The sequence below is a fragment of the Lates calcarifer genome, linkage group LG23 (genome assembly GCF_001640805.2).
Source record: "Lates calcarifer isolate ASB-BC8 linkage group LG23, TLL_Latcal_v3, whole genome shotgun sequence".
Classification (NCBI taxonomy): Eukaryota; Metazoa; Chordata; class Actinopteri; family Centropomidae; genus Lates; species Lates calcarifer.
In genome coordinates this window covers 10,480,766-10,505,342 of record NC_066855.1, presented here as the reverse complement: position 1 = coordinate 10,505,342, position 24,577 = coordinate 10,480,766, and the positions used below count along the sequence as shown (strand labels likewise).

At 38.8% G+C, this 24,577-nt stretch overlaps 1 protein-coding gene across 2 annotated transcripts; it reads right to left on the bottom strand.

Moving 5' to 3' along the window:
* Positions 1 to 711: 711 nt before the first annotated feature.
* LOC108898747 (BRCA1 DNA repair associated) lies at positions 712 to 24,029 on the bottom strand. 2 transcript variants are annotated; one of them, XM_018698769.2, is made up of 21 exons: positions 23,884 to 24,029; positions 22,650 to 22,754; positions 22,459 to 22,512; positions 22,258 to 22,338; positions 22,075 to 22,163; positions 21,951 to 21,987; positions 21,741 to 21,871; positions 18,551 to 21,163; positions 18,246 to 18,319; positions 17,134 to 17,269; positions 16,725 to 16,782; positions 13,322 to 13,425; positions 12,697 to 12,899; positions 12,529 to 12,616; positions 10,627 to 10,704; positions 10,415 to 10,455; positions 9,774 to 9,857; positions 7,331 to 7,388; positions 4,579 to 4,652; positions 3,915 to 3,975; positions 712 to 989 (listed from the first exon to the last, which is right to left on the bottom strand). In XM_018698769.2, the coding sequence occupies exons 2-21, from the start codon at positions 22,721 to 22,723 to the stop codon at positions 895 to 897; spliced, it is 4,233 nt and encodes a 1,410-aa protein (XP_018554285.1). In that variant the 5' UTR covers positions 22,724 to 22,754; positions 23,884 to 24,029; the 3' UTR covers positions 712 to 894. The 2 variants fall into 2 exon arrangements, with proteins under 2 accessions (XP_018554285.1, XP_018554284.1); XM_018698768.2 differs by having other exon boundaries at positions 12,697 to 12,902; positions 23,884 to 24,028.
* Positions 24,030 to 24,577: the final 548 nt, after the last annotated feature.

Genomic DNA, 24,577 nt, shown 5'->3' with positions numbered 1-24,577 from the left:
TCCACACACTGGCTGCGCAATAATTCATGAAACCTCTGTGCAGAACATGTTACAGCATAGAGGCCATGTTCAGGAAAGCTACAGGCTTTCCACCATGACCAGAAAGCTGGGGTTACACAAGGGATTTGCAAACAACTGTTACAGAACCACGGAACAGCAGTGAGAACTCTGAAGAATGGGGATGACAAGCACTCATTAAAATACATTCGAACTGACAGGAGGCATCAAGCAATGAGTACTGTAAATGGATCTCTGAAACCCTTAAGGATGACACTGATTATGATGAGAGGGTCTACTGAACATGGTCGTAAAGGCAGGTTAGCTAAGACACATGCTTAGCCACAAACTATAGCTTTAAACATCCTCTTATAGACTTTCAGATATCATGATGTCCATCACTGAGTTCACAGTGAGCTAATGAGTTATCTCACCATTTCTCATCACAGCTTAAGCATTTAGATATTTACAAGGTCTCAACTATTAAATCTGAGTTTTCTTACTTGAGTTTTAAATTTGTGCAGATGTTGTGTGAGTGACCAGGAGCTGAGTAATATGAAGGTTTTAGCACATTTCACTTACTTTTGAACTGTCATTTGAAGATTTGCTACCTTGTAGGCACAATATGTTTTTTTTTAATATAGTTATTGTGGGTAGCAGTGATAGATGTCTGTGTAGCTGCGCTATACAACACAAAAAGAAAAAGAACTCAAATTAAGTATCTTCTATTGATTAAACTTTATATACATCATGTCATGCACACACAAAACACACAGAATCATCAGTAAAACAGATTGTAGTATGGTTACAGTACCAGACATTAAAAAACAGAATTTGTAAAACAGATCAGGAGAAGACAACACATGGCTGTGGTTATAATGCACCAGGTCCCTCAGCTCATGTTGTGTAGTTGTTGTAGTTTTGGAGGGTGTAAGTCGCAACTGTATCCAAAAGCCAACCGCGTGTCACAACTGTGGCTTGTTTGGAGAAACCTGTGGGGTGAACATGGGTGGAGTGTTAAGTACCATGTAAAGATGACAGAATCATAATTATCAGCGAAAACACCTAAAAGGACATGATTCTTATGACCATTTTTTAAGTCTGAGCAGATCAATTAGCAACAAATACCCTAGAAATGTTTTCATCTCTGTATGTTTAATACTTTAGCTCTGATACGATGTCCAGAGCTAACAGTTCTGGCAGTATTCCTCACGTGCTGACACTTACAATCTTCCTTATTTTTCACAACTAAAGAAAAAGCCTGGTGTTAATCTGTATATTTCTTATTTTCAGTCAAAAATTACCATTTCTGATGTCCCTATCCTGTCAGTGGCACTCAGCCCCAGGCCGACTGGTACTATTGAAGATGTAGAACTGTAAAAATTGGTCACAGATGATTCATTTCATTTTTTAAAAACACTAAGTAATTTCCTAAAACAGCTGAGTGCTGATGTTTTTACTCAAATAGGAATAAACCGTGCATTTATCTGGGACTATTTTCAGCAGTGGATTAATACACGCTTGGTTCTCTGTTGAGTATTGAGACCAGAATGGTGTATTCGGGATTGACTTAAGATCAAAGAGGGAACATGTAAGCTAACAGAACTGTGTAGCTCAGGTTTTTAATTGGTTTTGGGCACCAACGGGTGCTTATTTTGCTTTGGGGCTAAGACACCTACTATGAACCACAACATTCCTGGTTCAACTTCACCGGGGGCCTCATGCTTTCCCTTATTTCCTGTTGTGTCTCTAGTTCTATGGTACAAAGCAACAAGCTCTATCAGGTTTTGGCTTCACACTCTGCAAACAAGTGTAGCAGAATCAAGTCATTGTCGATTTGGGTCTTTCATGTGATTTTTTTGACAAAACACAAATATACAGAGGGATATCACCAGTCTTTTCCTTTGATTTTTATGACTACAACCTAAAAGACAGATATATGATTATCATTACAGATAATGCAAGATCACTGACAGAGAATAAATAAAGACAACTGACAGAGCAAGACGAGGAAAAGGCTCCAGACAAAAGTTAACTTTAAGATGCTGACTTAAATGACCAATCTGAACTCTACACAAATTTCAAATGAGCAGTATCCCCTTTAAGGCAATAACCTAAACAAACAAGTGCAAAACTTTTATAAAACACAATGTGGAGTGTGTGCACAGATACCCGCACATTTCCATTACGTTGGTGGATGGTCGAGAGAAAGAGAGACGTGTGTGATTTCAATCAATGGTGCAGAAGAAGAGGATAAAGGGGGATAGAAAAAGGGAGGGTGGAGGGGCTGCTCCATTACCTGGGCTATGAGTGCCAGAGGACGTGGAGGAGGAAAAGCTGCATTAAATATGCAGCAGTGGAAATTAGGATGCCAGGAGGAGGGGGAGCCACTCGCTCCCTCTCGGTTTCAAACTGTCAGCTCTCCTTGTGCTATGGCAGCCTCTCTCTTCTGTGGCCAACTTGTTTTGACATTTCCCCCCGCTCCAATCTGACATTTTCTCTTGGCCATTTCTCTGCTGCCTAACTTCCTTCACACTCGCTTTCCTGGCGAGTCACTCCCCTCGCTCTTGTTGGGAAACTGTCTCATTTTGGCTGGCAGTGTCTGCCATTTCACCATTCTGTCACTCTCCAACTGGTCCTCACATAGGCACAATCGCATTCAAATGTACAGACTAATGGACCGACAGGTGCACAGATATGCGAGCCTGCCAGAAAGTCTAGACTTTTGAGGATCATTTATTCACCACAATGTATTCAGATAAGATATTAGATATTTCAATCAGATGCCAGTACAGTAAATTTATGCGTCATTATTGAATACTTAACATGTATTTACAAATTTACTGACTTCAACCCAAACCTTTCCCCATAACAGCTTTTAAAAAAACAGGGATAACCCAGTTGGTAATGAGAAGCTATTTTGATCATGATCATAGTGCTGTTATATGTTTATAACAGAAAATTTGGTCAAATGATAATTAACCTCTGAAACACTGCCCACATTGAATTTTGTCCTGCAATTGAAAACATGGATGTTAACAACAACTTACAGTTGTTTCCTCAGACAGACTGGAACATCCTAAACAGAGTCATGGACAACAGTTCAATCCCTTTTATAAATTCTAATAACGAAGGTTCAAGGTCCGTTCTCTTCGAGGACAAAAGAGCTCATCAGGTAAACTAAGGATAGCCTGGCTATCCTTTCTGACTAGCACTTGCTAGCTAGCTATGATACGTAACTGGTTAGCTGTTGTTAAAATGCCTCTTTCCCAAGCCATTCTTTTTTTGCCCCCATATCATGATAAATGTTTAGTTAAAACTTTGTTTCATGTGAGAAAACACCAAAAGAATCAGAAATAACTTTTTCAGAAATTGAATGAACTGGTGCTAGCTTGGCTAGATTGCTTGAAAATATTAACCATTTGCATTCCCCAAGTCTCTTAAAATGACACAGTCTTCAATAAATCATATTGTGTCAATTATTTCCCTTAAGTTAATCACAAAAACCACCTCCCCCATGTTTCTTTTAACCAGACGGGCTGGAACCCCAGGTGCTGTCAATCTAATAATGTTTGGGTATATGTTGATGTTCTGTATGTAGACGTGTGTCAGTAGCATATGCACGTGTGTGTGTGTGTCACAAGTTTAAATGGCTGTTTGAGCATTGGTTTTAGGGTTAGACATTCAGTTGTGATGGTTAAGGTGAGAGTAAAGGGCTAGGGAATGAATTATGTCAATGATTGGTCCCCACAAAGATAGGTGTACAAGGATGCATGTCTGTCTCTGTGTGTGTGTGCGCGCGCATGAATGAAAGAAAGATTAAGCAAGAATAACTAAAATATTGAAACTATATTATTTTGTGGTCTGGTATAAAAGTAGTAGGTAAAAATGAAATTTCATTTTCATTTAAGACTCACGGCTGTATGCAGATGACGACGACTCTGATCCAGGCTGTACAATGACCAGCTGATGGGACTTCTGTGCAATAAAAGGATAGAAATTAGGCCTAGTTTAAAATTACAAAATGAACATTAAGTAGAACATATATACTTAAAGCCAACCAAACTGTCAGATCATCTATTAGCAACATAAAGTATCTTGGCTGAAACTTTCTGGTTTCAGGATCATTGCTTAAGTTGTGTTAATCTGCTTCTTGGATCTAGGGATTTTTTCAGTTTTTGATTATTTATAATGTGACATTTGCTAAACAACACTGCATCACTGTGCTATTTTTAAAGATAAAATCACACCCAGGAGACAGATAACAGTCATTTACTTTCATTATCGCTGCAGCTTTGAGAGTCGAAGAATGGCACAGACTTAACTGAGTTCTGCCTGGTGCCTACAGGTAATAGTTTTCCTTTTTGCACGTAATACATGAGTCATAGGTATTATAAGAGAACTGGATTCATTAAAACTTTTAAACATTGTGTATGAGGAAATAAGTTGAATAATAAGAAAAGAGAGCTGTTTCGATTGTGAACTGCTCGCATACAAACTCTCAAATACCACCAAACAGATTTTAAAACAATCATCTCTCCATTTCATCATTTTCAAATGGCAGAGGCCTGACATTCTTACCTGTTTACTGTCGAGGAGAAGTGGATCTCTAACTACAGCTGCTCCACAGAGCTCCACCATCCACTCCATTTCATCTAGGATAAACACACACACACACACACACACACACACACACACACACACACACAAACAGTGTTGAGTGTTTTGGGGGACTCTGTTGGAAAATTTATCAGCGGTCACACCTAAATTTTATTCTTTCTACTCTCACTCCTTTAAGCCTGAGGGGAAACAGAGCAGACTCATTTCAAGCTCAGACTTCCTTTGATCGGAGGGACGGAAAACAGATCAATATTTCAGTCTCCACTCAAATCAATATGTACATCTCACTTAATCAGTCATCACACATTTGACTTGGTTTAGGGAAATGTGCTCATATTCCACAGATATCATAGCAAACAACTAACATGAGAGCTCTCAATCAACATGTGACTGATCTGCACTGTAAACTCATTATCCAACATATATACTTAAAGCCAACCAAACTGTCAGATCATCTATTAGCAACATCTTGGCAAACCTGAGTGATTAAATAATGGATGAAATCCTGTTAGGCTGAAGAAAACAGACTCCATTCTCATGTTTGTGCCATGTAGAAGAAAGTCTTTAAGCTCCTCACGCAAGTTAGCAGATGTCGACCCATTAGCAAAGCTTCATCGATCCAGCAGTCAGCATGAGGATGCTTCAGGAGCACTTTAAGGAGCCCCAGGAAGAAGGAAACTAAAGAATGCTGCCTTGTGGGTTTTTAAGCAAGGCACCCCCTTGAGACCTTCACCCATGATCTATCTGTGCATTCATCCATGTTTAAAGGGTGAAGCAAAAAGTATCTTGCATGAAGGGCAATGAAACTCTTCTCTACTTTGAACTTGGAGGTCATTAACAGTTTGAATTATTAGGACCAAAGCTCAAAAACTAGGTTCATGCAGAAACTGGGAGACCAACGTATTTAAACCAATTTTAGAAGAGCAGGACTGCAGAAGCTCTTTGGCCACAACTGAAAAGCTCATTTCCACTTTCTTTTCAGAAATATTCTCCAAGGCAGCTAACTGACACCATAGCAACCGCTGCGCAATATGACAACACCACACCAAAAATGTCTCATACAACTCCCAAGTCCGTATTCAATCCACCCACATGCTGGAATCGCTTGTCATTGTTATTCGTTGCTGAAATGACAGAGGTTAAGAAACAGCACAGGTTTCAAGCTGCTCTCTGTGTCAGTCAAAACCTGTGTGAGCTACTTTAACCATCCTTCTTTTTATTGTCTTTTTTTTTTTTTTTTAACTTTAAAGCAAGGCGGGTGTCTATCGGAGGCCTGCAGGAAACAGACATCAATAAAACTGCTAAACTAAAGTGTGGTTGAGAAAAATAATTCTTCATTGAGAAAGCACAACAGCGCAAACAGCATGAGGGAAGCCGGAAAAAAGCAACAATATCTTGAAATAACACCATAAGTTTCAAGTAATTTCAGCAAGCCTATCATTGCATACATTTCATGGTATTAAAAAAGTGCAGTTTTATCTCTTACAGTAAAAGGGGATGAAGTGCAAATTACAAAAAAAAAAAAAAAAAAAAAAAAAACTTGCTTTTTCTATTTGCAGGTTACTCATCACCTCATCAAGACTCAACATTTCATACACCTTCCTGCATCTCTCAGTGCTGTCACTCACTGGGCTAAACATATAACATGTGACATGTGTTGTCAGATAATTGAGGCAGAAAAAATGAAATCACTGAAAAACTCACTTCACTGACTTTCTGCTCTCTGCTTGTAAAGATGAATGCAAGATCATAATGGCATTGCAACACATTTGCCAAGTCATTCCACTTAATTACATTTTTTGAATTAAAAAAAAAAAAAATTCATGAATTAGACAGTAGAGCCCAACCCATATGTTGACTGACATCAAAGATAAGTTTGCAAGAATTTATGGTGTCAGCAGTATAGTTTGTCCACCAGTGGGCACTAATTAGTTTAATCTCAACTTTAAAATGTCTTGCTTAGTGCATATACTGTATTAGTGACAATATATGTGCACAAAGGAATAGTTCAGGATTTTATTTGCTAGCTCTCTCTGAGTGAGATCAACACCACTCTCCTGCATGTGCGCTAAAAATGAAGGTACACCTAGCGCCAGGTTAGCCTAGCTTAGCATAAAGACAGGATTCCATGCAAAACCTATAATGTAAAGACAACAATTTGTGAGTTGAAGGCGAGTTTCATACTGAGGCTATTTCTTTGCCAAGGTTAGAACATGACAGCAGCGTTACTTCTTTTGGGCAGTCTGGACACCACAGTGAGTTGCTATTGGAAAGTGATGAGATGGGTAGGAGCTAGCTGGTTTGCATGTTAACCTCACTAGAAGAAAAGCAGTGATAGGAATAGATGCAAAACATTATCACTGATTTCCATCACTGGAGACAGCTCTTGGCTAGTAAAGGAATGAAGCTTGATGGTGAACTTGCATAGTATCTTCTAGACTTGTAAGTAAACTGTTAATGCTAACGTATGTACAGATGGCAAAATCTACAAAAAGCTCCTTTAACTGTAACTTTATGCACTGAAATATCAATAATGCCAGCCTCAAAACTCCAGTGTTGGGCTCTGCAAGATAGTCCCTACAGAGATGGTGAACAGCTACAGATACTGTGATTGTTGTTACATATCAGTCTTTGGTTCCCTACAGTACATCAAACTAAAAATTGGGAATGTCAGGTTTCTAGTTGGAAATGTCCTGTTGTTGATGGGGTTTACCTGTAGTCATGTCTGTAAAAGGCCCCTGGAAGCAGATCTTGTAGCCCTTCATGAGCAGCTAAAGAGAAAAAGAAGAGTAAGGATAAAATAATCCACTCTGAGACCTGAGTAAAACTACTTACAAAAATTCTACACTAAACAATAGAGAACATTTATTCAGTGAATTTAACCTTCTGACAACGTACAATGACACTGTATAACAGCCATTACAGCCTCAACCATTAAAGCTGAGTGTGTCTCTGAACTTTTCGCCTGTCTGAAGGGTTACACTGGTAGAGCTGAAACACTTCACTGAGCATATCCCTCGATTTATAACAGGTATACCTCCCTTACTGTGTAAAATAAAACCTTAGGACCTTGGTAATTTTTTGCTCTCACTGTAATACTGTAAATTCAGGGATGACTTGAACAGAACAGAGCAAACAGAGGCACTTTCACTGAGGTAATATCATGCTTTAAGCACGCAAAGAAGAATGACCATCTGACACCGTGGACACATTGTTTTATTGCACTCAGGGTCAATAAGCTTGCTTGAGATGGGAATATAAAATTGTTTCCTTGAACCAAGGAAAGCACAAAAAAGGAAATGTACAACTTACATCACAGTCTTATATATAGTGTGTGACGGGATAGCAGTGTTTGGAAGATAAATGTCCGGCCTGCCGGAGAGAGAAATACTAATTTCTCACACCTCCCTGTCTTTCCATAATGATCATTAGCCAGAGGTGCTCTGTGAGATGAAAAAGTGTTTCTGTTACAGATTTTTAATTTAGACAACAGCTAATGTCCTTCAGGTGGTATTAGAGTGTGTGATGTGATAATGTCCAAACCCTACAAACACACACGAACACACATACACATATATATACACTCAGAGTTACTTTGACTGATTTTCCAAGCATCAACATTCAGGTGACAGACTCCCCATCCATTTCATTTGTTGGTCTGTTTGTCACTGGTGCAGGTGACAGACAGTGAATATGAACAGGACAATCTGCCTGGCTCTATCAAAGTGCGGGCACAGTGTTGAAGCCACTTAAATAAGCCTGAAATTACTAGCTAATTCAATTAGCAGAGGTTCTTCAAAGGCAGCGATACGGCCAACATGACATCTAGCCATTTCTAATTTTCCCCCTCAGCGGCAACAGAACCGGTCCTGCTGGCCTCACACCAGGAGGAAAATTACAATTAGCTTTCTACAACAAGGTCTGAGCTAAGAGGCTGGTGCAAGAGGAGGAAACAGGATCAGGTCCTTCCCTATATATTATTTACTTCCTCTGTGCCTTTCTTCCTTCTTTCCTTCCCAACCTCTTTGTTTCCTTCCTTTCTCATTTACTTCTTCTTTTCCTTTCCATATATACATTTTCTTTCTTCCTTTATTCCATACTTCCTTCCCAATTTCTTCCTTCTGTCTTTATCTCTTTCTGTACTTCCTTTCTTATCTACTTTCTCGCCTCTTTTTTTCCTTACCCCCTCCCTTCCTTCCTGATTTACTTTCAGTCCCTACCTAAAAGATGTTTGTGTCTGGATTTGACTGACGTCAATCATGATAAAAAAGCTAAAATAGACAAACTATGTCTGTCATTCTAATTGTGGGTCAAAGGGTCAATGACATAGACAGAAATTACCTTTAATACATTTACAGAGAGAGAGAGTTGCCTCCTCACTCTGTACTGTATATATACTCCTTTCAGTTTGCTTCATCAACTGTTAAATTACTCTTTAGTGGCAGCGTCCTTGCTGTCCAGTGGTTGTTTGAGTCCGACTGCTGCAAGTTGTTGCCATTACTCTCCCCACATCTCCTGTCTCTTTCTATTATACTGTCTAAGAAAAGGCAAAATGCCCAAAAACATTAAATTGTACTTTTTAAAGTCATTTTTTTATAGGCCCAGAATTTGATATGATATGTTTTCTTGTGGTCTGGGAAAGCGCTAAATTAAAAGGTGCTTGATTGGTTTGATTGGTTCGTTTTAATCAAATGTGATGGCAGATGTGGGGCTGTTTGCTAATGTTTGCAGGCTACCGTCGATCAAATCTGATTAAACCACACCCAAACGAAGCTAACGAAGCAAATTAGTTTTTAAACTAAATTGGGTTTTGAGTTTTAAACTGTTGAAAATAATGATATTAATATTGTAGAGAAAAACATTTCTTTTTTAGGCTTTTAATCTTTTAGATGAACTTGCCTACCCTCCAATAGGAAATGCAATTTTTTCCATTCTTTAAACACATAAACCTTCCAAACCTGAATTCTGAAATAAAATATCTAGAAATCTCATTTTATTATGCAAGTAAAAACTAGAAATAAAGCAATACAGCCGCAGGTTAAAGCCAAGAGTCATACAATGACAGAATCCCTGACTTTGGCTTTTACCTTTAAAGACAAGTGGATGAAACAAACGCTGTGTAATCGACAGCCCTGTTCAATGTGCGAAGGACTCACATTATTGTCCTCGGTGGTGCGAGCTCTTGAAGGGCCCTGGTGGTTGGGTCCATTCACCACGTCACCTCTCACTTCAAAAGGACTCTGTTGGGCAACAAAGGAAATTGACTTCAACATGGGAATGTGAAGTACAGACTCTGAATCTCAATCATAATGTTACAACAACTTTCCTGTCTCTATTACCTTCTCAATAAGTGGAGCAGTTATTCACTCTCATCTGACACAAGGACTGATTGTACGCTGACCCACTATTCATTTCATTTATTTTAAGGGTAATATATGCTCCAACAACAACAGTGAACATTCTTCAGTTTGACAGCGTTCATCTTATAATTGCATGGAGCCCACGTTTACATACGCCACATGATGCATCAAAATGCTTAGAAGTTTGTTTGGATGGTGGGGAAACAGTTTTAAATTAATGGCAATACTAAACAAAGCTTGGCAGAGGATTTTACTTGCATAGCAAAGAACCAGATACAGGGATTACTAAAGCAAATGGATTACAAATAATGTATGAGGTATCACAGTGAACCTCATGGAGAGATTCATCATGCAGCATTAATTCAACATCAAGACATACAGAGATGTAACGGGAAATCACCGGCGCGCAAAGTCAAGGAGCACACAGGCGAGCATACCTCATCTAAGAGTTTCTTCTGTTTGAAGCACTCTGAGATCCCTGTGGAGAGGAAGTAAGAACAAAAACGTATGAGCTTATTGTCAGAAGCGCAAACACTATTCTGGTGTCTCCTGTATTATGTATCGCTCCTTTTATTCCCTCCATCATCATGCTGTTTTGTGTATCAGACTGATTGTTTTAAACTCATCAGTAAAGTGAGTTAGGACTTACACTGGAAGCTCACCACCCACTTCCTGCCTGCAATGCCAAGGAAGTACTTGAGTGTGCGCTCACACACCAGTTGTTCATCTGGCAGGGAAAAGAGAACAAGTAGAAATGTGTGAAGAGATGTGCAAGAGTATGTGTACGCTCACGCTTCCTCACACACACTCACTCCTCAACTATGTAAAGCAGGTGGGTCCCTACATCCTCCAACAACAACTGACCACATTACTAAACAGACATCAGTTTGATAAATTGACCACATATTTGAAATCTAAATGGCTACCTTCTAGCCAGAAAAAACACAAAAACTACAAAATACATTGAAGTCAAATAAAGTTTATTCTGGCGACTTAAGGCAAAGCAAAGCAAGCCAGATATATGCCATAAATCTCAACAGGAAGTGAGGCATCCAGTACTGTGTATGATGAGTTGTTATGTGGTTAGCATCATTAAGTCAACAGTTTAGCTTTTGAGTTTATGTATGTGGTCTGGATCCTCCGTGACATGATCCTGATTGGTATTAAGATGATTAATGGGACAGGGGAAAATTAAAAATATGCATCTTTCACACAAAATTCTCTAATAAGTCTTACTTTCTTGTTATCACTTTTTAAAAGCAATACGCTGATATGATATTAAACCCATAATATTAGGTCACAAGCACCTTTTTTTAAGTGTCATTGCTGAAAGATTAGAGTTTGGGGAAAAAAGCATTTTGCACAGGCCAAAACTAATGAAACGTTTTTGTTTTTGTTTTTTAACTGCACTTGGGACAAATACAAGTTTAAACAATAAATAGCCTCATAGACACAAATCATCAATGTTCAGCAGGATCAAGGGTTATTCCTCTTTCAAGAAATGTGGTAATTATCCATTCATTTGTATTCCAGGCAACAGTCAAGTGCAAATTATTGATACTTCAAACACATCGTCATTTAAAAATATTTACAGTTATTTTCTGAGAATGGTTAGAATGGGACCCCTCCTGCTCCTTTTCAACCTTTAGCCACGAGGATCAAGAGGCACCATGTTCCCATTTTTTGGTTGCCCAGGAAACAAGCTGCCATTAAAAAAGGCTTCTTAAACAGTGACAGTTAATATGGTGCTTTGGAGACAGCGAGCTTTGAAATTAAAAATAATCTATCAGAGAGGGTAATTAACAAGCAACAAGCGGATGAATGGAGGAGAGTGTGTGTGGGTGAGAGAGAAACAGAGAGCTTATCTTTAAGGAGCGCTTTAAAAGACGCTCAAAACAAGATTTAACTACACATAGAAAGAAAATGTACTTCTGGAAATGCAAATGTTACTGCTTGAGAAAATATTAAAAAGCAGGAACTAGAAAGATCCAAAGTGGAGCTTTAAGAGCAGATTTGGTTGTTTTACTGTGTATTAAGCCAATTTGGAACCATTAATTCAAAACACTTTTAACAGCTGTTGTCTTTAAAAGGTGCTATATGCAAGTTTTTGCTATCACTACATAGCCAGTGTTAGCATTAACAGCTGTCTACTTACCAGTCCAGAAGAAACGCTGAGTTCAGCATCAAACTTCATTCCCGTATTCTCCAAGAGCTGTCTCCAGTGGTGGAAAGCAATGGCAATGTCTATTTCTATCACTTATTTTCTTTTACTGAAGTTAGCATGCTAACCAGCTAGCCTTGTAATATTACTTTGGGATAATGAGTCACTGTAGTATACAGTCTACCCTCAGTCCAACATGAGAGGATACAGAAGTAGTGCTGCCCAGAGGATGTCTTGGTCTTGTAAACGCAACGATGGCTGAAGCTTTTTGTCAGTAATCAGCTGTTAATGCTAATGTTGGCTAAGTAGTGATAGCAAAAACTTACACACTCACCTTTAAATAAATATAACTGCATTGTATTTACACTGCATTTATGTGAGCATACCTACCTGTATGCATTATTATATGAGTCACCTCTGAGGTCACCTGGGAAACCACACGCGCCCCAACTCGTTTGGCAAACTTTTTCACCATTATCTGTTCACAACAACATCTGGTTAGTTAATGTATCCTCATACAGAAAGCTCTAAACAAACTAATTCATTGATACCTGATACCTGTTCATGGGACTCTAATCCAGAGGACACTAGCACCAGCTTAGCTTTACTCCTGTCTCTGCTAGGTGTGTTGTTTTCTTTGTCTTCCTGCCCATCTGATGGCAAACCACAGTTCTTTTGTGTTTTGGCTGCTGAACTTGATCCAGCTGTCTTGGAGACTTCAGTGCCTTTTACACTCTGGCCCATGTGTGAAGAGCACTGCACTGCTGAGGAGGCAGAGAGAAAAAACAAACAAACACAAAGAAAGAATCATCACCAGTTAGATTGAACTTAATCTGATCACACCCAGTTCTCTTTTCAAACTTTTTTTTGCTCATAAACCAAACAGGAAGACAACCACGCACCACACAAAACACTTGAAATACTCAACCCAGTCAAACCTTGCTGGAATACTTAAAACATTTTGGGAAGCAATAAAGAGCTACTACCACCAAGAGGGCTTTCCATACACATTTCCCTGTGTATATTTGGAGACTCATATTGAAAAAGTGCAGAATCAGCAAGTTATGAAAAAACACAGACTGCAATTCTCTCTTCTAATGTGCAACTGACTGTTAGAAGTACATTTAGCCTTCCATGGAGAAACATAACTACCCTTGTTACAACACCACACCAGTAGCCTTACTTGTCTCTGTAGTACTGCCATGCATTGTCACAATGGGCTGGATGACTCCTTTGCTATGAGATGCTTTTGTGCAGGGCTCTCGTTCTGCATCTGGGACATCTTTCCTGCAAATGAGACATTTATATTAACCTTTGTTGAACGATGAAATAGGAGAGCCAGCCTGGTATTGACTGTTGCTTCAGTTGCCAAAATGATTGCAGGGGTCTCCCTTGCTGACATGAAAGATTAGTATACTGAATATATAGACTCATACTAGCTATATAAATCTTGGTCAATTTCAGACCATTTCTGTTTTTGCATTTGCAGACGGACCATTGCTCTAAAGTGCTCATCTTCTCTGAGAACTGCATTTGAATGTCAGTATTTTGTTCATGCTGAAGATGAAAGAAATGAAAGAATGCCTGGACACTCTCCTAATGGATATTATACAGAACAATATAAAACACTACTAGAATCCAAGAAATGAAAAGGGATGGGTCACTTAATAGTGAAGTATTCAGCTGTCAAATATCTAAACTGGTTTGGCTTTACTAATGTGAGTGTAGGTTCATCCCAGGACACAGTGTGTGAGGACAGTGACACACTCCTATTGTGTTGGCTCCAGCACATAAAATTATAAATAAAACAGGTGCTATATAGTTCAAGTGCTGACTCTGAGCTTTAATTTGAGGCTATCTGCATCCACATCAGATGAGCATTTAAGTCATCTGTAAAATCTCCTGATTTCAGTGGGAAAAAAAGGAAAGGAACTGGATTAGCATATAATTCAGTTTAGTCATCTAATATAATATTTGGTTAAGTCAGTGACAACCTGAAGTCTGCAACCCTGCTGATGCTCTCACAGGCCTGATTTTCAGCCATTCTCACTTGCTGCTTGTTTCAGGTGCTTCCTGCCTTTGTTTTTCAGCAGGTGAAAGACATCATCAGTCGGACTGAGGTCATGTGACTGACTTGGTCAATCAAGAACATTTCATTGTTTGGCCATTACTCTCCCATCCAGGGCTGTCTTGTCTGTATGTTTATGGTTATTATCCTGCTGTATTGTCCTAAAATAAGGAGACTGTGTACCTCTACAGCTGAATGACAGCAATTTAAATTCATAGTCATAGTTTAGTTTCAAATCAAATGTGCTGGAGTAGAGCCAAAACAATAAAAAAAATCACATCACTGCCCAAATAGTCTCTGACTGCACTATAGATGTGTGCTGTGAAGTTGTATTAGTTGGGAAGATGTAAATGTTGGATCAGAACTCTGTAATGACAAAAACTCAACATCCGCTTACTCGTATTCTTTGTTATCAGTAGATTACAAGCTATTTTATAACTCACATGAATAAAGTTTTGGAAGTCTTTTGGGTTCATTTCTTCACTCAAAAATTCAAATAATTGTGACAATTGGCAGAGTGCCTACATTTAAATTACCTGTACCTAAGTGATAACAGCTCATTGAAAACTTGTCATATACTCCACTGCCAACTATTCTTTCCAATTTCACCATTGGTGCTCATGGAATATGTGCTTTTTAATTTAGAACTTGTATAGTTAAGCTCCTCTGTGTTTTCAGCTGCTGCCTCTCTCTCTGTCTCTGTCTCTCTCCCTCTCTCGCCTGGAGGACAGTACTTAGAGCCCTGCAAGGCAAGAGGTTGGAGGAAGAGACGGGGGTGAGGGGGGTGAGGGGAGTAGTCAAGCGGGAGAGATAAATTACTGTGGCAACACAAGTTTCCCTCTAAGTGCTCTAAATGACATATAAGATGCAGTCAGTAATGACTTTTTTATTCTCCACAGCATAAGCAGATTCTGGGTTCATTAGTGAGATTATCCGCCTGTCCTCTTGAGATGCATCACCCTCTGAGAACAAGACCAGCAACACACACACACACACTCACTAACTTTCTCCATCAGTTACACACTGAAAGAGACCAATTACATGCCACTTGCTTTACTTATTATTCTCCTTAATATGGCTGTATTGAAATATAGCTCCATTTAAAATATATTAACAATGTATACAACCTCTCTGAGGAGAGAAATGTAACGCACTGAGGCAGACATTATTTAATTAGATTTGTTATTGAAGTCAAGTTTGACTTTAAGGATTGTCACATGACTTGAGGCCAACATCGGGCCAGCTGATTGGTTAACTGACCTACTGAGAAAAAAAAAATCCTCACTTGACTGATAAGTCCTCTGTATTTTGCAGGGTCATTGGTCAACTCACCTGTTTTTGATTGAGACTGCGTCTGCTACTTAGAGAAATGGTTTTATGAATATTCTTTCTGGCAGGAGTTAAATGAGAAGATAAATACCACTCTAATATCTGTTCAGTAAGTACAGAGCTACAATCAGAGGCCAGTTAGCTTAGACTGGAAAGAGAAGAACAGAGCTACCCTGGCTCTGAGTAGTGGGAACAAAATGCACCTTACAGGACCATTAAAACTCCCTAATTAACATATTTGCTTAATCCATACAAAAACCAAAAGAGTAAAAACAACAATTTGCCATTTTACTGAGGGTTATGTGCCTATTTCCTGGTTGGGAGCAGAAGTCTCCACTAGTTGCCTAACAGCTGCTCAGAGCCAGGCTAGCTGTCTCCAGACAGACATAAGAGTGGTAACAATTTTCTCATCAAACTCTTATTTTTTCCCAAAAATGCTGAACTACAGCTTTAATGTTACACATACTTTGTTGGCACTGACGGTTTCTACAAATACAAAAACTGATGCTCACGATAGGAGCAGAGATCAAAAGTCGCGTGCTGACAAATCTCCCTATCATTTTCAATTATGATATTATCAAACAGATGACTACAGACACCTGCCAACCTCAAGAATGTCCTCTCTGTGGGAATGAAAACAGTGAACTGGTTTCTAACCGTCCAACTCCTCAGAATCATTTAGCTGTGATATTATCAGATCCTCTAATCACTTCCTCCATACCACAAACAGTGCCTTCACGTTGTGAGGCAAGCTTTAATGTGTTCATGTCAGACAGGAGCCAAAGCCACATTTATTTTTGGTTTAACTGTGGTTGTATACGATGCCTGTTTTCAGTAAGGCAGTTTAGTTTCTATGAAAACACAAATTATGAGACAAAGTTAAACTAAACCACACACACCCCACTACTGAACGCACTTGTGAATGTACTTTTTCTTAATGTATTGTGTAAATATTGTGTGTTGATGATGATTTTTATGTCTTTTATGTTAATTTTTAATTTTTAACTATTTTTCAGTGTTTTATCAACTACTCAAAATGTATTCATAGACCAAACAATTATTTTCCTTCAGAAATGTTGATGTTCATAGTAGTAAATTACTAACTTACTCTAAAAATAAATAATTAATGAAAAAATAAATATATAAAAAGAGAAATAAAAGTAAGTTCACTCTGCCATGCTTTACTCACTGGTCTGGACCTTGGCCTGCATCCTGGTAACACAGGGGGGGTCTGTGAGTGTCAGGGCCTGAAGACACAAAATAACCATCATGTTTACGTCAGCTTTGAATACCTGCTCAAAGTGAATCAAGGCGCTGAACTAAAATCATAAAAAACATTTTAAAATCAAGGTAAATATCTTTGCTTTGATCAGCACTTCAACAACAGGCAAACCTTCACATTAAATACCACTAATGCCAAAATATTCAGTTTAATATTACAGAAAATGAATAAAATAAGCAATTATTGTTATTTTAGAGGCAGGCGCCAGTGAATTTTTTGGCACTTTGCTCAAGAAATATAATGAAATTAACATCAGTTAATCAATCGACTGATCATCTCAGGTCTAAAACAAATCCTATATTTGGTATCTGCTTACCTGTGGTTTTGCTGCTTTGATTTGTTTCTGAGGGGACTTCTTTTGCAGGGCTGCCCTCCTTCTCCTGAAGCACCTCCGAGACCAGAGCCATCAACTTCTCCAGCCTCACCAGCTCCTTCTGCATTTCTATCTTTTGCTTAAAGTGAAGAAAACAAAGTAAAGTAGAGCAGCTCATAATTACAAATGAGTCATGCACTTTTATAAAAAAAAAACAAAAACAATGAGGAGTAAGCAAAGAAGAAATGCCGCAATGCAACATTTACTACACAAAATAATGGGACTCGTACTGGCTGCACATCTGATCTGATACAATAACAACTGTCAATCAATGAGCAGGGGCCCACATTCAGCCGTTAGTCAGTCATTAATGGAAGGGAATGGGTGCTTGTTCAGCCAGACAGCACGTAGTGAGGAGAATACTTGGCAGAATAAGAGAACGAGAAGGTAATTATATAATATTAAAGATATGAGAGGGAGTTCAGAAAGCAAGAGAGAGAAGTGACAACAGCTTTCTTTCAGCTTGGACTGGTTTGGAGGAACAGAGTCTTAGAATTCATCTCTTTGATTTAACAGCACAAATGCATTGATTATGTATACACACAGCACAATAATACCAAAGCTTTGAATTCTCAGATGTGTAATCCTGAGCCCTCTCTAAACCCCAGGGCGTGAAACTTTAACTCTGAGTCAAATACAGTCGACAGATAAAAGTGAGAGCGCTGGAAGATGGATGAGGTAGAAAACAAGAATCATCTCCTGAGGCGGCATTTCCTCTAACGTAAATGAAATGCAATTTAGAAAGCTGCTGAGGGGGACATTTTTTACAGAGCGAGGTAGTCTGTCATCCAGGAACTGACAGTTTCTGTGTTCAGGAAAATGCAGTGGCTGCCCTCTATGGGGCGTAACGTGACAGTGCATCACTTGGAGCACAATGCAAATACATTATGCTGAACAAGCAAGTAGACAGAATTTGGTTCAAATGAATGCTAAATCTCACTTGGACAAGCATCAGTGGCTGTTTAAACCTTGAATCAGACTTTATTTTTTAAAACAGAATGGTGCATTTGTGCAACTTAGAACCAAAGAAAGTAACTGAGCATAATCATATTCACCTGAGTAACAAGGACTTCACTTGAAAATTGTGATGATTCCATGGAAACACCAGTATCATTTACAGGGACATCACCTACAGAACAAAAATAATCAAACTGCTTTGTGTCTGAAATGTGAGAAATGTGTTTTTGTTTTTTCATATCTCAATGATACACAGATTCTTGGGAAACAACAGAGCAAGCACATATTTTGCAGGTTATTAACAAAATAGAAGATTTATTGTATTGCAGGCTGCCACCCCTTGGAGCAAACCTAAAAAAGAAGACAAAAGCAAACAATTTTCAGTTACTAAGAGTTTACTCACATTCCTCTGGCGTGCCAAACAAGTCCACAGACGCTTGACTGGAATTAACACAGTCTGGACTGGGGCATGCAGGTGGACGGCTCAACCGATCTGCTGTATCAGCTGTAACACGAGCAGCCTCGCATCCATTAGCTTCACTGGAATCTCCCTGATCCTGGGTCACAGCAGCCAGAGGAGCTGGCTTTCCAAAAATCTGCGTCAAAGTTGGTAATTCCTCTCCAGATCCACTGCTAGCAGACTCGGGTGAAGAGTCCAGCCTCTGAGCCCTTCTCTTCTTCCTTGGGTTGCTCTTGATGGAGGACTGCGTGCTGAGCTCTGCGCTTCCGCTGTTGTTTGATTTTGTTCTGTGGACCATCTGGACAACTGGTGTCACAAGGTCATCAGGAGTTAAAGAAGACTCTGCAACTAAGATATGTTCAGCTGTGTTGACGGAATGTTTTCCAGAAGAAATGCTGTCTCTTATCTCCTTCCCTTTGCCACCATCCCTCACTGTATAATCAGGCTTACTGTTTGAAATCTGAGAGGCTTCATTTAGCTCCTCGTGTTCAACAGCTGTGAATCGGAGCCCAGAATCTACTAGCTGAGGGACAACAGAAAGATGAGGACTTTCCATTTCAAGTTTTGACACTTTATTAGGACTGAGGGCACTGCTAAGACTGGTATCAGGGATCAAGGCTTCAACCACAACTTGATCTGGTTTCTCAAAAACTGTTTTTCTTGTCAGGCCGGGGGAGTTAGAAGGGGAGATCAAATCACTGGAGGATGAGTTTTCATTGTCTGCTAATGTCTCCTGTTTGGCAATTTCAGAAGTCTTTGTATTGCTTTGTTGATTATTTTCCTCTGCTTCATCGCTCTGCGTGTTTCCTTGGTCAAATCTACGACTTCTTTTCACATTCGGCGCACCGAGATGGAAAGACTTCCTTTTAGTGGCTTTGAAACTCCTGAGCAGTTGCTCTGTGTCCAGCTCGCTATCATTCCTGTCCTCCTCATTTTCTGTTGTAGTGCACTTAGTCTCACAGGCAAACATTTGCGTATTCTTTGGGAACTGACTACTAGTCGGATTGTCACTTTCAAGTGTTGGATCTACCACAGCAGCTTCAGTTGGACTTGTAGAATCTGGGACCACAGGGACATAACAAGCAGCACTGGCTTCAGACAGGTTTTCAGCATTCGGCACTTCAGCAATGGACTCTTTAACATCTTCTTTTGGTGTCAGATAAGACGTTCTCTCACCAGAATCCATGTTTTCAATCCCTCCTAAATCTTGATCATAAATACATCCATTTCTTTTGGCCAACTTTGTCATGCATTCGTTCTTAGGTGATGCAGTTTTTTCCAAGGTTCCACCTTTAACTTCCTCTGATTCCTTTGCAACATTGCCATCTTTTTCAGCTACACTAGCTCTCAAGATTGCTTTCTTGTGACTTTCCTGGACTTCCTCAGCAAAGAGTTGAAGCCTTCTACTTCTCCTGGTGTTTCTTGTGACACTGGTTTCTTGGTCCTCACTGCTGGGATAGTTCTCTATTTGTACTTGAACTTCTGCTGATCTTGGTCTAGTCTTTGGACTGGTTTCTCCATTTTGAACCCCAACCAGAACAAGAGGCTTTGGGACTCTGGTAGACTTGCCTTTTTCTGACCTTGTGTTTTTACCTTTCCTCTTGTCAGTTTTCTTTTGCTCTGTACTTTCTGGCGTTGCCTCAGCTTGCTTCTGCAAATCGCTGTCAACCTGCTGCAGAGCTTTACGCATCCTTTTCTTTGACTTTCTTACAGGTTGTGGTTCTTCAGTATCAGACACAGGACAGGGAACTTCACTTTTACCTTTATTTTTGTCACTTTCAGGCAAGTTGTTCAACTCTTCCTCATGTTTGTCTATACTATTTTCCTCCATGACTTCCATCTGTTCTGCTTCTTTAAAAATGTCATTTACTTCTTCTGTTAATTGCTGCTGTGCCTCAAAGTTGCTCTCATCTTTATCTTCAGTGCTTGTTTTCTGTTTTGTAGTTGTTGGTAATTCAACAAAAAGAGAGCTGCTCCTGTTCCCTCTTCTCTCTCGTTTGTATACGGCGCCGAACACCTGTTCTTCAAGAGCTTTAGCGCGATCTTCTCTCTTTTCATTCACGTCACTAATGTGTTGCTTGACATCTATTGTTGAAGCTGAAGAACAGCTGTCAGAGTCGTCAGCATCTCCGTCTGGCTTCTCCAACTCAAGGCTTCCTTCAGTTGGAACTTTCATGAGCCACTCAGCAACTTTCTCTAGACTTTTCTTCTTTTTCTGCTCAAGGATCTCATCCCGCTCCGAATCCTTTTTCTGCTTCTTCCGCGAGGACTTTCTCAACGATTGATATTCAGTCTCATCTGAAATTAATACTGGATGAAGGGGGTTGTTCTCCAATCTACCAGTTCTCCTTTTGCCTCTTGTTTTGTGTGTTGATGTCGACTTTTCCACAATTTCTGACATTTCTGTTTCTACTGGTTCCAAATTATCTGTAGAGCTGTGCATTTTCTTGTCAGAAGTCAGTGGGGCATCACCAAGGCCACTGTCAAGGCCTTCATTTTCTGTCGTCAAAGGAGCTGAGTCTTCAAGTCCCATGAGTCTTGCAAATCCATTCTGGGCTGTAGAATCAGATGAGGAAATGATAAACAATGAACGTTTTGGAAGACAAAACACTTTCAAAATAAGATGAATAATGAGTTTCTGAAAAATCTCTACTGAAACAGTGGCTATAATTTACATATATACAAAATGCATGCCTTGGGTGGTTCAAATAAGGAGGGAGGTTTTCTCGTCACTGTTTAGGAATCTTGAGCAGGACAGAATAATATCTATATATATATATATATATATATATACACACACACACACACACACATATTAAATGAAATTCCTAACCATGATATAGTTCAAGTTTTATGCGCTGGAGTGCAGAGCCAGTATAATAAAACATGTACCACTCTAAATATTTTATGACTGCACTTTATCGTAAAGCAGGAAAACAATAACATCACAAGGGCAATTCCAATTTAGTTATGTCATGTATCTAATTCAGATTGTGCATCACAGTTGTGTCTAGTCTAGTAAAATCAAAATACCCCATTTATTTTGGTATTTTTTTAAAAAACGTATAACTGAAACTATTGTGGTAATTGGGTGTAGTAAGACAAATAATTATAAAAGATCTCTAGATTTTACCTGCTATAGTTGAAGAGTGGGACCTTGGAAGATCAGCATCATCTGCATTTTCCATGTTGTCAAGGTCAGTCAAGGGTGTATCTCCTGATGATGTATTAGGAGGATGTTTGGTAGCTTCAGCATCTGTAACACTGGGTAGAATAAATAACACAATTACATAACTGTTATATTAAATGACACAGTTTAATCTTAACGGTTCTAATTTCTTACCCTGACTGTTTTTCTTGCAGGGACATTCCAGTGAAGTCTGAAAATGTGAAAGTAATCTTATTAGGTGATGTAATGCAAAGCAATTCCATAAAGTCATTTTTAGAGGTCTGCAATGTAGTCTTACAGTTTGTGCTGGTGTCTTGTTCATATGCTTGTATCATGTCCTGCAATCCTGTTACAAGTCTCTGAAACCCAGGGCTCTCCTGCAAGCTCCTGTAAAACACACACATAATATAATGGTGTAGGTATTACTAGCAACAAGCTTCAAATGACTCCAGTAAATGTTACACTGTCATCTTTGTCCGACCTTTTGGTTATCTTGGTTTTACACACTGGACAGTTGGCTCTGTTTTGTTTAGAGTTGTCCAAAAGTTTCAGCATACAAAATCTGGTGGAACATAAAAAACAAACATATTATGCCATGAATGTATGTAAAAATAAATAAATAAACTTTTGAGAATTTGAGTTTCAATTAATAAAACATTTGAATGTATAAGAAGTTCCATACTTGCAAAACTGATGGTCACACTTAGTAGATACTGGTACTGTCATTAAATCCAAGCTACACGTAACAGAAATCATGACGTAAGTTAAGAGCATGACAGTTCTTTAAATGACAACCTTCATCTTGTAAGAAGGTTTTTAAAACACTACAGATAAAGCACAGCTTTATTATTTAACAAATCCTCTTGTTCTCACCATATGGGACACTGTAGAGTCTCCCAAAGGACTGATATCCCCTTTTTGACATCTGTGGCCTTTGGGGAGTTCATGATGGTTTTTTAAAAGCTATAAAAGAAAAATCTGAGCACACACATATACTGTAAAGAACACAAGGCTTGCACGTTGACAGTCAATATTGGACAAAACTATATAGTGAGCATGCCACTGTTGCTATATGATGCTACTGAGCCATCTATATAGGAAGTACAACTTTATTCAATGATGGGAAATATAACAACATTTTATTTTATCCTGTTAAGTACAATATAGTGCTAAGAAACAGTTTATCTGTGATGTAAGTGGTGATGTGCTATTTTGCTGTGTAAATTAACAGAACAACATATTTACTACCCAATTTGTACAAAACTCAAAATGCAAGCTGAAAATCACAACTGTAGAGACACTTTTTTTACACACCTGAACAGACAGTGACATTTATGTAAATATCAATATATCAGTATTGATGGTATAGGACAGTATGGTTATAGAGTGACACACACCCCAGTGCTTTTAAGTGTCCTATTGTTGACTGAATGGTGACCTATTCAGTCTAACCTCTGTGATTATGACAAATCCAGACAGGGCAAGTGTATAACTGTGTGTACTTTGGTCATGTCACATTTACTGTCCACATTACGTGCATTGTTATCCAGGGAAGTTATTGGGCAACTCCAGTATTTTAAGAGAGTGACTAAATACACACATGCTCATAAACTGTTAATACAGCACAGGATCTCACTTCCTGTGTTGTAACGCAGCGCATTAGTTATAAAGTTTCTAAAATACTTTATTAGTGTAATAGTGAAATAATTAAATCCAAGCGTTAGCTTTGCGTTAGCACTGAGAATAATTTTATGCACAATTTATTGAAGCGACATAACGTTACAAACAACAAACATGTGATGAAATGAAATATTCCAGTGAAATTAGGCAGAAAAGGGCATATGGTTACGTTATAAAACGCGATTAAATGGTCATATATAGTGTCATTAATTTACTGTGGTGTTAATTAAAGCCAAACATCAGGCTGGTTAGCTGCTAGGATTTGTTTTGGGGGGGTTACACAACTAGTTAGCAATGCTGACTTTCTTCTGAGACTTCTGAGACTGACACGGAAAACGACAACAGACCAACGTGTGACTAGAAAGAGTAGATCACAGCATCTGAAGTGCCACGTGCGGATTGGTACAATAAATATTTCCAAAATTACCTTGTTTGTTTGCAGTCTGCAGTTTTCAACACTGGGATCATCCGCTTCAGTTTTCCCGCAACTATGGTCTTCTTCTGCTTCTGATCAACGGCGTTTTGCAGATGATGTTACAGCGCCTCCTATTGGTCCGGCTCAAGTAGCGTTAGTTCCACTCCGCCACATACTGCTTTATTGGGCAGTACATTTTCATACAGTGAAATTAGTGGGAAGATAAATAATTAAGACAAAAAAATATTTAATCGACCAACCATTCTTTATGATTAGAAGAAAAATTAGCAAAGTCTATAACACCTCTGGAAGTAATAGCAACATATCCAATACTGTATTTCACTGTAGTATATTACTTGTATCTGTATATAACCATACTTTATACTTATATAATTCTACATGTTAAATTATAGTGTTCTTTTCTATGTCTATATAAAATAAAGGATGTGATAAAGAATGATAAAAATGTTGAAGTAATGATGTAGCTGAATTAAAGTAAAGTGTAAACACCAGCTTGAACATTATATTGACCTTATGAATAATCCTACGAGTGTCATAATCTATTAAAAACTACCTGTCTGGTGATACAAATATTAGTTTTACTTAACATCTAAAGCTGCTGTGATTTTCCCACGTGACTTTCTTTTAACCTGACGTCAAACGTAAAACGTAAACAACAATAAGGAAGTGGAGAGGGAAGTCCCGA

Bases quoted from the DNA above. Each gene is read 5' to 3' on its own strand.
- LOC108898747 (XM_018698768.2), bottom strand. From the start codon at position 22,723: ATGAACTCCCCAAAGGCCACAGATGTCAAAAAGGGGATATCAGTCCTT. The intron at 22,164-22,257 runs GTCGGACAAAGA...TGTGTTTTACAG, and splicing joins AAAACCAAGATAACCAAAAG to GAGCTTGCAGGAGAGCCCTG. The intron at 3,976-4,578 runs GTAAGAATGTCA...TTTATTGCACAG, and splicing joins TTCTCCTCGACAGTAAACAG to AAGTCCCATCAGCTGGTCAT.